This window comes from Tinamus guttatus, unplaced genomic scaffold (assembly GCF_059628265.1).
Source record: "Tinamus guttatus ecotype Peru unplaced genomic scaffold, ASM5962826v1 Tinamus_guttatus_pri_ptg000098l, whole genome shotgun sequence".
NCBI lineage: Eukaryota > Metazoa > Chordata > Aves > Tinamiformes > Tinamidae > Tinamus > Tinamus guttatus.
This window is the reverse complement of record NW_028288632.1, coordinates 1038704-1053212: the sequence shown is the minus strand read 5'-3', so window position 1 is coordinate 1053212 and position 14509 is coordinate 1038704. Positions and strand designations below refer to the sequence as shown.

The window sequence follows — 14509 nt, the reverse complement described above, 5'->3', positions numbered from 1 at the left end:
CACAGAGCAAGGTAATTTTAAAGGACCGATTAACACAAGCTACAGGTCTAGCAGGGACAGCAAAGAACCTGCAGTTCTAAGAGAGCTTTGGGCTGCACCCCTGCTATAAAGACAGACTCTGGCCTACTCTCTTAAGAAATATGAGAAAGCAGATATACACACCTTCTTATCAAAAGTGACCTTTAATGGGAGAACAAAGACAGCGGGCAGTCCCTTTAGAGTCTCATTGCTGCAAAAGCTACAAAGAAGAAATTGAAGCCTTTTCCCTTCCAGGAGTTGAAGGTTGCACCAAGTCCATGCCTGAATAAAAAAGCCCCTCCAAAACCCGGAATCACTATAAAGGAGTCCACCATGGCAAGAGCTAGAGGCAGAAGTTCATACCACTCCCCAGGCTTCCTCAAAGGCAGTAGTAATCTTGGCGCACGTCAGGGCAGCAGAGAGAGGATAGTTACTGATAGAGATCATCTTTTCTGTATAGTCAACGTTGACCTGGGGCAAGAGAGAGAAGTTAAGTTGCATGTTTTCACTTAATCCTCTCCCCTTTCCTTGCCAGGAGAGGCACAGTGTTTCTTCCACGTGCTTGTGCTTCATGCAAGTCTTAAGTCGCAGTAGAGCAAAGTGCCCACCCTCACCCCTGCCCTCTCCCCTGTGAGGGGCAAGACCTAAGTTCTGCAGAGCTGAATAGTTTCTTGACACAAATCAACCTTGGGGAAATGGGAGGGAGGGTGGGACGGTGGGGAGCCGAAAACGAGCAAACAAGAAGTGGAACAGAACAGCATGTACACGGTAACCTGTTCTGAGCGGGATCCTTCCAACGCGAGGCCAGAAACGCACGCACTTACCGACCCATGGGCAAAAGCTCCCACAACTATGGCAACTGGCTCTGCTGCAGGAACCAGTTCGCGCAGGTCTGACACTTTGGGGACTGCAAAAGAGGTGCCTATCTTCATGCAGCCCACAGGCAGATGATCACTGACTGGATTTTTAATCACCTGCAGAGAGCAGAAAGTTGATGGCAGGAGGAGGGGGGCAGAGGTAAGAGATCTGCCACGTAGCTAGGTCTGCTGTTTGCATGGATAAAATCCCTCCTATATCCCTAGCTGCAGGGGAGGAGTGTTGCAACATGATCCTTGCACGGTCAAAGGACATTTACCTTCAGCAGTTTCTGAGGCCCGTCGGCTGCTCGGACACTGAGCTTATGCAGCAACTGAACTAGCAGGAGAGAGGAGAAAATCAGTTAAGCAGCGTGTTCTTTTGCTGCAGTTACTTTATCCCAGGTTACTGATTAGAGCTAAACTAGACATAAGCCCTGCTATTTTCTAAAATATCCCCAGGAAACACCGCTCATTGAGTTATTCTAGTAAAAGCACAATCTCATTCAGTTTCTCCCCATTCTACTAAAGATGGAACGGTTGGAGGATGCATCTTGGAATTCAGAGAGGGAAAAGAAAAAAGACATTTTCACTTTTCCAATCTTTCCTCATTTTAAGAGCGGTGCAGTTTTTTGATTCTTGTCAAAAACCCTGTCATTCCTAGCTGCCCTCGTGGCTTCGTGGATTATTTTGGGGCAGTTGAGTGGTTTGCATCACTTACCCATAAGACCACAGAACCGATCAAAAGTCCTTGGGATCCTGGTCTGGGGGTTGACTTCAATGAGAACATTCTTCTGGGTATGGATGTAAACCTGCAGGAGACCAGCCCGATTCAGCGGGCTGTCCATGAGCATCAAGAGACTCTGAAATAGAAAAATGTGTAGTAGTGGAACCAGAAAATGCCTAAAAGAGCAGAATCTTGCAAAAGTTGAGGCCTAGGCCCCACAAGTGAGAAAGGGGCTTGCACTGAGGCAGAAAAGGCGCATCTGCCCGTACAGGCTCTGCTGCAACCGCAAAGCCACAGACAAACACAGAGAAACAGAGACAGGCAAGAAAGCCAGTGCCCACATAAAAGACACCCAGACCCACAGGCACAAAGACCCTGCAGGAGGCAGGGAAGGCCCGGGGCGCTCCAGCTGCGGATGCGCGAGGCAGCCGTGGTGCTTGGGGTGGCTCCCGCAGGGACCAGGGCCGGCGCAGCAGGGAGGGGGCCGGGGCAGTACCTGGTGCGTGATGTCGGGCCGCACCTCGCCGGGGTCGCGGCCGCTGCGCAGCAGCAGCCCCCTGTGCCTGTCGCAGTTGAGCAGCTCGAACGTCTTCCCCACCTAGGGGCAAAGCGCGCGGCTAGGCGCGGGCTCCGGCTCCGGCCTCGGCCCGCGCCCCGGCCCGGCCCGCACCTTCACCGTCTCCAGACTCGCCCCCTCCAGCACCACCAGGAGCCGCCGCTGCCCCCGGGGCCGCTTCCCCCCCGGGCCGGCCTCGGCCTCGGCCTCCGCACGGGGCCGCGCGGGCGCCGCCATCTCCCGGGAGCCCAACCACGTGCACCGGGCTGAGCCCGCCCCCCTCGCAGCGCTTCCGCCCCTGCTCATTGGCTCCCGCGCCCCGGCCGCCAATGGAGGGTCGCGTCGGGCCAAGATGGCGCTCCGGCCGTGCTGTCGCGCTCCCCGCTAACCCGTCCCGGCCGGACACACTTCCGGAACGCGTCGCGGCTGTTCAGGACGGGTCCGGAGAGGGGCGTTTCCGCCCGGAGCGTCCTGCGGCGGCATCTTCCGGTGCCCTTCCCGTGCGCGCGGCGCGGCCATGGCGCAGAGCCTCAAGGACCTGGCGGGGCGGCTGCCCGCGGGGCCGCGCGGCGCCGGCGCCGCCCTCAAGCTGCTGCTGGGCGCGGGCGCGCTGGCCTACGGCGTGCGCGAGTCCCTCTTCATCGGTGAGTGCCCCCGCGGCCCGGCCCCGGGCCCCGGCCCCCGGCCCGGCCTGGCTGCGCTCACGCTGCGCCGTGTCCTGTCCCCGCAGTGGAGGGCGGCCAGCGCGCCATCTTCTTCAACCGCATCGGTGGCGTCCAGCAGGACACGATCCTCGCCGAGGGGCTGCACTTCAGGTAGGGCCGCCCCGCACCGGCTCCCCGTCCCCCCCGCCCCGTGGCCTCCCGTAAGGCGCCCTTGCCCCCGCCTCGCAGGATCCCCTGGTTCCAGTACCCAATCATCTACGACATCCGCGCCCGCCCGCGCAAGATCTCCTCGCCCACGGGTTCCAAAGGTGAGAGCGGCCGCGCGGAGGGCGCTGGGGGCCGCGGGTGCCTGCTCACACGCGCTCCGTGCAGACCTGCAGATGGTGAACATCTCGCTGCGCGTCCTCACGCGTCCCAACGCTGCGGAGCTGCCCAGCATGTACCAGCGCCTGGGCCTTGACTACGAGGAGCGGGTGCTGCCCTCCATCGTCAACGAGGTGCTCAAGAGCGTTGTGGCCAAGTTCAACGCCTCGCAGCTCATCACACAGAGAGCCCAGGTGAGTCTGCGGGGCAGTCGCGCCGTCCAATTCACGGAATCACAGAATCATTGTGGTTGGAAAAGACCTCCAAGATCACTGAGTCCAACCATAAACTTTTCTCTGGGAATCGTGTTCCAATGCTTAACTACTTTTTCTGTGTAGAAATTCTGTCTAACATCTAACCTGAACTCGCCCGGGTGCAACTTCAGGCTATTTTCTCTTGTTCTGTCAGTAGTTATTCGTCAGAAGAGATTGACCCCCACCTCACTAAAACGTCCTTTCAGGTGTGATAACATCTCCCCTGAGCCTCTTTTTCTCCAGGCCAAGTAACCCCAGCTCCCGCTGCCGCCTGCATGCATGGGAAGGTGGGGCAGATAAGCTGGGGCAGATAAGGCAGCTTTATTTTAGATAGAAGCATCCAAATGGGAAAGATGTGCAGCTCTGCCCTGCTTACGGTTTCATTTCAGTAGAGAGACGAACACCAAGAGTGTATCACTAGGCTGCGAGAAGGAAAATGGATGCTCAGTAGAGACCTAAGAAAAAAAAAAACACCCTGTGGTGTGGGGATAGGAGAAAGAGAGCTGACGCATGTACTAGGCCACAGGTAATGGCAGAACAGGCTTTAAAAATGACTGCTTGACCCTGTGTGGGCCTCAGGAGAGCTGTCAAAACCAAATTAAACAGTTCTAAAGGACCTAGAGAGAAAAAAAAAAAAAGGTACATCAGGTGTTATTAAAGAGATAAGTTCTCAGTGATAGGCAGTGCTCTTCCAGAGAACCAAAATGTAGCAAACACTTATGTTTTTTAAAAATGCTAATAATTACCAAGGAGGTAAAATGCCTCCCCTGGAAAGCTCACCTTCTAAAAACTTGATTGCTAGGGATTTTGATATTGCTTAGATTTCTTTCAGAAGCATGTGGGGGAAGATCTGCTGCTAGAGTTATTGGGAAAACAAAATACAGAGCATCTCTCAACTGCCTTTTTATCTGTGAGGACAAAGCAAAGAGCGGGCGTTTCTTACCCTGATAATTGAGGGGGTTCAGGTTCTGTCCTGGGCTGTATGATGAGGTTTGAGGAGGTTTGTTATAAATCTTGTGTAAGGAGAGAAGGGAGAATGTGACAGCAACAAACAAGCAACATCTGCCATTGATTTAGGTTTATCAGAACCAGTGAGGACTGTTAGATCATCTCTGAACTTCCTGAACAAACTGATTTTTTTTTCCTTTGCTGTCATAAATTCTTCCAATACTGGTGACTGCAAAGTGAAGAATATTGAAGCTTTTGATGTTCAGGAATAGATGAAGTGACTCTACCTAAACCTGTGCTCGCCATGAAGCATTCTGGCACCGTTACGGAATTCTGCTCAGGGAAGAGCTGCATAAACTGAAAGCAAATGCTAGAGTGGCCAGGGATGTGACAGTGCACCAGCGATTTCCATTTAAATCAACGTTTTGTCTGGTACTTGTCAGCTTGTATGATAGATACTGGCAAGCTGGGAGATAAGAGGAATAAATGAAAATACGTAAATCAAAATACAGAATAAAATAAATAAATACAAAAAAAATACAAAATAAAGTCTACAGTCAAACAGATTAGAAAATTTGGAGTAGCCACGTTAGGTAGAATGTGTCTGTATGTGCTCCTCTGTGGTGAGGAGCAGGGTTTCTTATTTTCTGAATCTGAGTATAAGGGTGAGCAAGCAGTTGAAGCCAGACAACGGCATTCAAGGTGGAGAAAGAAATTCTTGAGAAGTGGGAACTGTGGAATTATAAGTGATAGACTATGACAATAGAAAACTCTTAAGGGCTTGTTTGTTTTTTTTTTTTTTCAATATTACTTAATTATAGGTAATGATTAGCAATTATAGATCAGCCATATTTACTTTCAGAAGTTTTGTAGGTAGTTGTGAATATGCAATTTAGCGAAGAGATGCAAAATCATAGGTAACAGGTTGTTTTGGGTAATTCCTCCCTATGGCCCAGTGGGAATGAACGGTGAGGGGCTGTTGGGCTCTCCTCGCGGAGCGTGTGGGAAGAGAGCAGCAGCCTCTGTGTCTCACTCTTCCCTCCACGTTTGCATTTCAGGTGTCGCTGCTCATCCGTCGAGAACTGACGGAGAGAGCCAAGGATTTCAGCCTCATCCTGGATGACGTGGCTATCACAGAGCTGAGCTTCAGCCGCGAATACACAGCAGCCGTGGAAGCCAAGCAAGTGGGTGAGTTCCATTTATACCAGGAAATGGTGGCTTTCTGCTACGCTTCTGTTGAACAAGGAGGCTTAATTTTGTCTGGTTGTTGCTTTTGTATGAATGCAGCTGAAAAGCTGTAAATTTGGGCTTCCTTGGTGCTGTATAAGGATTTTACAAGTTTTTGCAAGGGTTGCTTTACAAGTTTTCTCAGAAAATGTTGGGCCATTCCTAAGGGAATGGAACCTCGGTTGGACGAGCTCTACTGTCAAGGTTCTGCTTCCAAACTGGGACTACCTCTTACCGTGGCAGTTATGTTTAGAGGGTGCAGTACGTGTTGGTTAGAAAACAGCATGTTCAGATGCATTTCTGGGTTGCAAGTGTGGCTCCTCACCGCCCTCCTTCCCTCGGGAAGCAGGAGGCAGGCCCAGCTGCAGGCTCCTGCTGGAGGGCTTGGGAGGATGGGATCTGCTTTGACACCCTTGGCCATTCCCCCTACAGCCCAACAGGAGGCTCAACGTGCCCAGTTCCTGGTGGAGAAAGCAAAGCAGGAGCAGAAGCAGAAGATTGTTCAGGCTGAAGGGGAAGCTACGGCTGCCAAGATGATATCCTTTTCAGGGGGACTGTGTGGGAGGTGGCTCGTGAGTCTGGCTGTTGCGGTGTTGTGTGAATCTGTTGCATTATTAGGTTCACATTCTGGAGACTGGTGGAATGGCAGAGATCTACTAAAGCCGTATTGTTTTTTCCTGCTGTAGTCTGCAGAGGGATTTGTCCAAGATTACAGATAAGATCAGAATAGACTGTGAGCCTCAACTCTTTGGGTAAGATTTAAGTTTTGTCAGTTGTGTGGGATAATAACTTTGTTATTCTTGGCTTGGGGAAGTAAAATTATCCTTACCCAGAGGTCTACGTGACTAGGATAGATCATTTTTCTCACGACACTTGATGATACAGGTTAGAGAAAGTTTCTTGAGAGCGTGGGGTTCTGCTAGCAGCTTTTTCTTTAACTCCTGCTGCCCTGCACCTCGGTGAAGCCCTGAGCAGGAATCCAGGCTACATCAAGCTACGTAAAATCCGCGCTGCTCAGAACATTTCAAAAACGGTGAGTGGTGGGCGCGGAATTTCCTTCTTCTTACTGCTTTTCCATGTGCTGCCTCTCCCAAGCCAGTGGCCACATGATGATTTTAAGGCGAATGCGACTCTCCTGTCCTGACCTTTGTTCCTGCTCAGCCCTTCTCCAGTCCGATCACGAGCCGGTTACCTGCCACGACTGGCAGTCAGGCGCAAGGCTACGAGCTTGTGCTCGCCACCTAATGAGGCTAGATCCACATCAGATTCCATCACCCACATCCAGCTGCGGCTGCCAAAAGCTCCTGGTTTCCTGCAGTCTGATAAGTGGGGAACAGATCAGAGCCTGGGATCAAAGATCTGTCTGGCAGGGAGAAAGAATGAGCGCTCGTTTTAGGAAGTCTGATGGCACTGGAGAGGAGAGACTGGACAGGACAAAGCTATTTTGGGGAAATGCGATGGCATAACTAAGACGTGAAGCAAATACAAACAAGAGTGCGTAGGTACTCTGATTTCAAATGTAAATACCACGCTAACAGCTAAATCGTTAGTCCATTAGTTTAGTTGTCTAAAATAGAAGACTATCATATAAGAAACTTCCATTCTTTTTAAATGTGCTTAAACATAGCTTGAGCCTAAACTGGGAACAGGCCAGTTCTGCTTCTTGGATGGTTCCTTCTCCATATATTCCCTCTCCCCTCATTGGCAAAGGCCTAAGCAAGATGGAACATCATCTTCAAAAGCACAGAACTGTGTCTTTCATGGGGGAAAGGTTCTTTATTAATGCTCTTTTTCCTTGTGTCTCTTCCAGATTGCCGCCTCACAAAACCGTGTGTATCTTACAGCAGACAACCTGGTGCTGAACCTGCAGGATGAGGCTTTCACCAGGTAAAGGGGGCATAGGGGTGTTGGGGGTGGATTTACAGGCACCTTCCTGGGAAGCTGGCTCCCTTCCTGGGGTGCTCTCGGGAGCTGCAGGATCTTTCCTCTGGGAAGGTCTTGCTACCAGAAGGTAGAGCCAAGCAGGGAGCAGCCTTGCTTGCTGCAGAAACTAAGTGCATTAAATCTAATTGCTTTACTCTTTTCTCCCCTCCATCCCCTTAATGCATCTCCTGGCACACAGAGGAAGGTAAGACACTGATCCTTATTCTGATCCTTTTCTGAGGACTTGGAAAGAGGGTGGGCATGTTTGCCTGGGGTCTGGGATGCTGCTGCCTTGGGTCTTTCTGACCGGAGAGAGTTCATTCCGTCTCTATCTCAGCCCCCGTTTGTGATGTGAAACTTGCATTCCTTCCTTGCAGGGGCCACACAAACAGCTGCACCAAGTAGCAGATGTTCAGGAATTGGAACTGTGTGTGTCCAGTGGAGAAGGAAGGCAGGAGTAGTGAACTGAGGAGTGTCCTGGGATTTATCCTGCATGTAGGGTGACCAAAGAGGGCTGCAAACAGGCAGCCAGCCAAGTGTAGGAAATGTTCTCTTCTTGTTATCACTGATTTTCCCAAAGCTTTCCAGTCCATGCCAATGTGCCCCACTCCCTGCTCGCAGAGCTAGAGCAGTTTTGGCATCTGCCTAATCTGTGCAGTGCTGCTAGATGAGGCAGTGCCAGGCAAGTTTACTAGTGTGCAGCTAGCAGTTTAAAACAAAGAGAGGAAGCCAGAGACGGTTTCTTTTCTGGTGGGGCCCTGGAAAATGCTTCATGTTACTTCTCCCAGCAGGCTTAAGGGGCTTTGGAAAAGGCATTTGTTTGCCAGGGTTGAAGCCTGAATCCTTTGGGTGTTGGCTCCCAATCCTGCAGGAAGGGTCTGGCTTAGCTTTGCCTGGGCTTTTGGGACTAATGATTCATTTCCGTCTCCCTTTCAGTGATAGTCTCCTACTCAAACAAGGGAAGAAATGAAAGAACTGAAGTTTCCCAGGACCACTGGCACTGACCAACAGAAGATGCCTGTGAGGAACTTGCAATTCCCTCCACTAGCATCATTTGCCCTCATTTTGGAATTCTCAATCTAGCAGCCAGCTTTGGTTCTCCTGCCCCAGCTACAGCTGTGGTAACCTATGCGTGTATTTGGGTTGTACCACGGGGCAGCTGTAATCCCTTCCTTAAACCACCAGTTACATTTACTTACTGGTGAGAGCCCATGCAGATCTAGTAATTCCCCTCTAATAAATTTCACTGATGTCTGGATTTCTATACAGTAGCCTCAGACCTTTTTTTTTTTTTTTTTTTCCCCTTCCTTCAAGTTGGTGAGTTTTGCTGCCATCTCCGCCAGGCATTTCTGGTAAATCTTGGTTCTCTTTCCCTCCTCATCCCAAGAGAGTGGAGATAATAAAATGTAATGCATTGGGCACCTGGAACTGTTGGTTTGTGTCACTGTTTGCTCAGTGATTCTTTTGAACATTTGTAAAAATTAAAACAACAATATTCTGTGTCTAAGCATGGTCAGTGACTAAAAAAGAAGTCTGTGTTGTTTTGTGGAGCAGTACTTCTACTTGGTTGCAAGCAAAATCAGGATGCTGTGGGAAAGAAGCAAGATAAATACCTTTTTTGTTGCTACATTGCAGGGTGGTGACATGATGAGCAGGTGGCTACATGAGTGACCGGGCCCACTTTCTTGTTACCTTCCTTATGGATCCTGAGGAGAGAGGTTAAGATGAGCCTAGATTTACCTGCCTTTCCCCTCTGCAGCAGCATGCATTTGCTGGGTCCTGGGCTCTGGTGGTACAGCTCTTTTTCACAGAACCACAGAATGGTTGAGGTTGGAAGGGACTAAAGCAAAATGAGATGTTGCCTCATGTGCAGGTCTGTAGCCCTAGTGCTGGGAAGGCAACATTGCCCAGAGGTGGGACACAAGCCCCAGGTTTCAGTTCTACCTCTTTGTTCATTGTGTCCTCAGTAAACACTCTCTGTGTTTGGGTTTCTTAGCAATTGCACGTGTTAGTTCCCCTGTCAGTAGGACTGAGGTCCAGCACATGAAAGGCAGACTTGCCTGTAAACTGCCGTCCTCTGTCTTTCCAGTGCCTCCCGACACGTGTCAAATAAGAGTGAGCAGCATCTTTGCTCCTGCTTGCATGTTTCTCAGGTATCCCTCTCCAGCAGCAGCAACTTCCTCAGCCCAACACTCCATAGCCAGCTCCACCCTCTGAGCTCCAGAGGATGGGATTTCTGCTGTGGCGGTTTCTACTGCTGCTTGCGTCTCATAGAGCCAATGGCTGCAAGAGGGCAGAGTATCCCTCAGCGTGCTGGAGCACTCGGCATCTGTCACCTGTTTCCTATAGCTGCCCTTGCCTGGAGAACACAAAAAGCGCGAGGGTCTTGCCCTAACAGTAGGGTCGATCCTTTGGTGAGGGCATGAGTGATGTACGTGTGTCTCAGCGGTGGCTTGAGGGAAGCTCTTGCATATGCTGCGTGGCTCGTGCCACTCCAGGATCCACACTGCTTGCTCACTCCTCTGCACGTGGGCAGATCTTGCCCAGTCTCTGTTCATGCATTTGGCACCAAATCAAAGCAGGCAGCTTAGCCTGAGCTGCTCAAATGCATCTTTGCTCATCATCCTCTGACTCCCTGGTTGAGAGAGTAACTTCCCTTATTCAAAGTGCCTGAGTGTGGGCTTACGTGCTGAGAGGACACAGGGTGAAAAAGATGCATTTTTTTTCTCTGCTTCCAGCTGGGTTATAGAGTGGTAGTTGTTTCACATAACCAGCTCCCAGGAAAATACATCGCACTTCCACTCTTTCTACAAGCTGCATCGATACACTTAGAGGAGGGCTGTGAGTAATCTTCCAACCATGGGCTTCAGGAGGGCCAGCTTTGGTCTTTTCAAAGACTTACCTGGAAGAATCCCATGGGCTAGGGCCGTAGAAGGAAGAGGGGCCCAAGAGAGCTGGTTACTATTCAAGCAGCACTTCCTCCATGATCAGGAGCACTGCATTCCTTTGAGTAAGAAGTCAGGCAGAGGGGGCAGGAGGCCTGTGTGGATGAGCAAGGAGCTGCTGGCAAAACTCAAACAGAAAAAGGCACTATACAGAAAGTGGAAAAAAGGACCGGCTCCTTGGGGGGAATATAGGAATGTCAGGGAATGCAGGGATGTGACAAGGAAAGCTAAGGCACATTTGGAATCAAATCTGGCAGATGGTGTTAAAGACAACATGAAGAGCTTTTTCAAATATGTTAATGCCAAAAGGAAGATTAGGGAAAACATGGATCTGCTGGTGAACAGCATGGGTATCCTGGTTACAAAAGTCACGGAAAAAGCTGAGGTACTGAATTCCTTCTTTGATTCACTGTTTACCAAGGGCAGTCCTCTGGAATCCCAGAGGCTGGAAGACCTCCCCTGGGTAGAGAAAGATGGGGTCAGAGAGCACCTAGGGAAACTTGACATCCACAAATCCATGGGCCCTGATGGGACACATCCAAGAGTGCTGCAGGAGCTGGCGGATGTTGTTGCTAAGCTGCTGTCCATCATCTTCAAAAGGTCCTGGAGAATGGGGGAGGTGCTGGAAGACTGGAAGAAAGCCAATGTTACACTGGTCTTCAAAAATGGCAAGGAGGACCCAGTCAACTACAAGCCAGTGTGTCTCACCTCCATTCCTGGAAAAGTGATGGAACAGCTCATCCTGGCTGTTTTCTCTAGGCATGAGGGAGACAAGAAGGTGCTCAGGAGTGGTCAGCATGGATTCGCCAAGGGGAAATCATGCTTGACTAACCTAATAGCCTTCTATGATGGCATGACCAGCCAGGTACATGAGGGGAGAGTGGTGGATATCATTCATCTGTCATCTATCTGGATTTCAGCAAGGCTTTTGACACTGTCCCTCACAGCATCCTCCTGGGCAAGCTCCAGATGAGTGGACAGTGAGGTGGATTAGGAATTGGCTGGATGGCAGAGCTCAGAAGGCGGTGATCAACAGTGCAGAGTCTAGTTGGAGGCCTGTAGCTAGCAGTGTCCCCCAGGGGTCAGTCTTTGGTCCAGTCCTGTTCAATTTATTCATCTATGACCTAGATGAGGACACAGAGTGCTCCCTCAGCAAATTTGCTGATGATACAAAACTGGGAGGAGTAGCTGATACCCCAGAGGGCTGCACTGCCATCCAGAGGGACCTGGACAGACTGGACAATGGGCAGTGAAAAACCTCATGATATTCAACAAGGCCAAGTGCAAGGTCCTGCACCTGGGGAGGAATAACCCCAGACACCAGTACAGGCTGGGAACTGACCTTCTGGAGAGCAGCTCTGCAGAGTAGGACTTATGCATCATGGTGGACGACAAGTTGACCATGAGGCAGCAGTGTGCTCTTGTGGCCAAAAGGCCAATGGGATCCTGGGGTGCATTAAGAAGAGCGTCTCCAGCAGGTCGAGGGAGGTGATCCTGCCCCTCAGCCCTGCTGAGGCCGCATCTGGAGTATTGTGTTCGGTTCTGGGCTCCACAGTACGAGAGGGATGTGGAGCTACTGGAGAGAGTCCAGCGCAGGGCTACAGGGATGATCAGGGACCTGGAACATCTGCCCTACGAGGAGAGGCTGAAGGAGCTGGGCCTGTTCAGCCTGGAGAAGAGAAGGCTGAGAGGGGAGCTCATCAGTGTATATAAGTACCTGAAGGGAGGGAGTGCAGAGGATGTTGCTGGTCTCTTTTCAGTGGTGGCCACCAACAGAACTAGAGGTAATGGCCACAAACTGAAACACCAAAAGTTCCACAGGAACTTAAAGAAAAAAATTTTTAACAATGAGGGTGACAGAGCACTGGAACAGGCTGCCCAGAGAGGTTGTGGAGTCTCCTTCTCTGGAGATCTTCAAGACCTGCTTGGATGCCACCCTGTGCCACGTGCGTGTGCAGGGGAGTTGGACTACCTGATTTCTAGAGGTCCCTTCCAACCTTAAGGATTCTATTATATCAGATTTCACGGTATGCCTCATTCTTCCTTTCTGCTTCTTCCCTCCGATCTGGATTTGTTTAGCTCTGAGGGGAGAGAACCTGAGACCTCACAGTAAAACAGGGGAAGATTACAGCTAGACTTTGAAAATGCTCAGCTCCTGTGTCAGACAACTGATAGTTACTGATTATTCACTCCCTGGAATCCTGTTATCTTCCCAGACAGGGCCAACATATGCCTCAGACCAGATGCACTCATGTGTCCCAAATTCCTGAGCTATCCTGGTCTGGGTCCTAGATCACTGCCAATTTTAGCTCAGTCTTTTTTTTCCCCCCAAGATGGAACTCTTCCAGCCACCAGCTCTAACCAGGTCCTAACCCCACCACTTGATTCATCTTTTTCTTTCAGTATCAAATACCCACAACTTAAGCACTTTCTATACTTGTATAATAAAGATTCTCCAGCGTATTTTGTGTGATCCAAGCCAAATGCTATGGAAGGTTCAGGTCTGTGCCTGTGAGAATATTCAAACTGTTTTACCCTTGTCCCAAATGATTCCTAGATACAGGTCACAGGCTGGGGCCTAGTTTTGATTAACAAAGCTTTAAAAATCAGGCCGAGTTCAATTCTAACACCAGTAAGGATGGGTTGTGGTGCTCAGTGGTGCTTTCTGGCATTCACAAAATCACAGTAGTAGTAGTGTCCCCCAGGGGTCAGTATGGGGCCCAGTGCTGTTCAACTTGCTCTTCTATGGCTTGGAAGAGGGGAAAAGTGCACCCTCGGCACATTTGCAGATGATACCAAACCAGGTAGAGTGGCCAACACTCCAGAGGACTGGGATGACTTTCAGAGGGATATGGACAGGTTGGAGAGTTGGGCAGAGAGAAACCTCATGAGGTTCAGCAAGGACAAGGGCAAGCTCCTGCACCTGGGCAGGAATAACCCCAGGCACCACTACACATTAGGGGTTGACCTGCTGGAAAGCAGCTCCACAGAGAGGGATTTGGGGGTCCTGGTTGACAACAAGTTACCCATGAGTCAGCAATGTGCCCCTGTGGCCAAGAAGGCCAATGGGATCCTGGCCTGCCTCAGGACGACTGCTGCCAGTAGGTCTAGGGGAGGTGGTCTTCCCCATCTACTCAGCTCTGGTGAGGCCGCACCCAGAGTATTGGGTGCAGTTCTGGGATCTCAACAATAAGAGGGATGTGGAGCTTCTAGGGAGGGTCCAGCGTAGAGCCACAAAGATGATTAAGGGACTGGAGCATCTATCAGATGAGGAAAGACTAAGCGAGCTAGGGCTGTTTAGGCTAGAGACGACTGAGAGAGGATCTTATCAATATGTACATATACCTGACGGAAGAATGTAAAGAGGATGGGGCCAAACTCTTCTCAGTGCTGGTCCGTGACAGGACAAGGGGTAATGGGTACAAATTAAAACACAGTAAGTTCCATCTCCATATGAGGAAGGACTTCTTTGCTGTCAGGGTGACAAAGAACTGGAACAGGCTGCCCAGAGAGGCTGTGGAGCCTCCTTCTCTGGAGATGCTACAAACCCACCCAGCTGCGACCCTGTGCCGCCTGCTCTAGGTGTCTCTGCTTGAGCAAGGGGGTTGGACTAGATGATCTCTAGAGGTCCCTTCCAACCTCAACCATTCTGTGATTCTGTAGGAATGCCACATTGCAGTGATGGCAGAGTGCAGCCAGGCCCTTGTCTATTTTCTCCATAAATATGAAATTGTAGTTCTACCAGTGCTGCATAGGAAGAAACAATCAGGCACCACAGTTAATTACTCTTGTTTGCTGAAGCAGCCCTTAGTCATGATTTACTGTCCAAGTCAGGAAAAAAACACCACCAAGACCGAAGACAAAATGACCATGGACTTGAGAGAGGAAAAAAAAAAACTTTTCCAAATACTGTCAGTTAGGTAAAAAAACCTGCTCCTGAGCTTGACACAAGTAACTTTCTGTACTTGGACTTACTTGCTAAATAGCAGCACACAAAGTCTCACAAAAAGTAGTCATTGGACCTCTGTT

General features: G+C 50.3%; 2 protein-coding genes across 2 annotated transcripts; one reads left to right on the top strand and one right to left on the bottom strand.

The window, feature by feature from the left end:
• Positions 1-163: 163 nt before the first annotated feature.
• On the bottom strand, positions 164-2398 carry EMG1 (EMG1 N1-specific pseudouridine methyltransferase). Its single transcript, XM_088520799.1, has 6 exons — positions 2270-2398; positions 2096-2197; positions 1594-1735; positions 1154-1212; positions 843-992; positions 164-489 (listed from the first exon to the last, which is right to left on the bottom strand). The coding sequence occupies exons 1-6, from the start codon at positions 2390-2392 to the stop codon at positions 376-378; spliced, it is 690 nt and encodes a 229-aa protein (XP_088376925.1). The 5' UTR covers positions 2393-2398; the 3' UTR covers positions 164-375.
• A 243-nt stretch (positions 2399-2641) lies between these two features.
• On the top strand, positions 2642-8047 carry PHB2 (prohibitin 2). Its single transcript, XM_088520744.1, has 8 exons — positions 2642-2799; positions 2886-2970; positions 3049-3128; positions 3193-3377; positions 5444-5573; positions 6045-6148; positions 6568-6645; positions 7423-8047. Exons 1-8 carry the CDS (start codon positions 2673-2675, stop codon positions 7501-7503), a joined length of 870 nt encoding a protein of 289 aa, XP_088376870.1. The 5' UTR covers positions 2642-2672; the 3' UTR covers positions 7504-8047.
• Positions 8048-14509: the final 6462 nt, after the last annotated feature.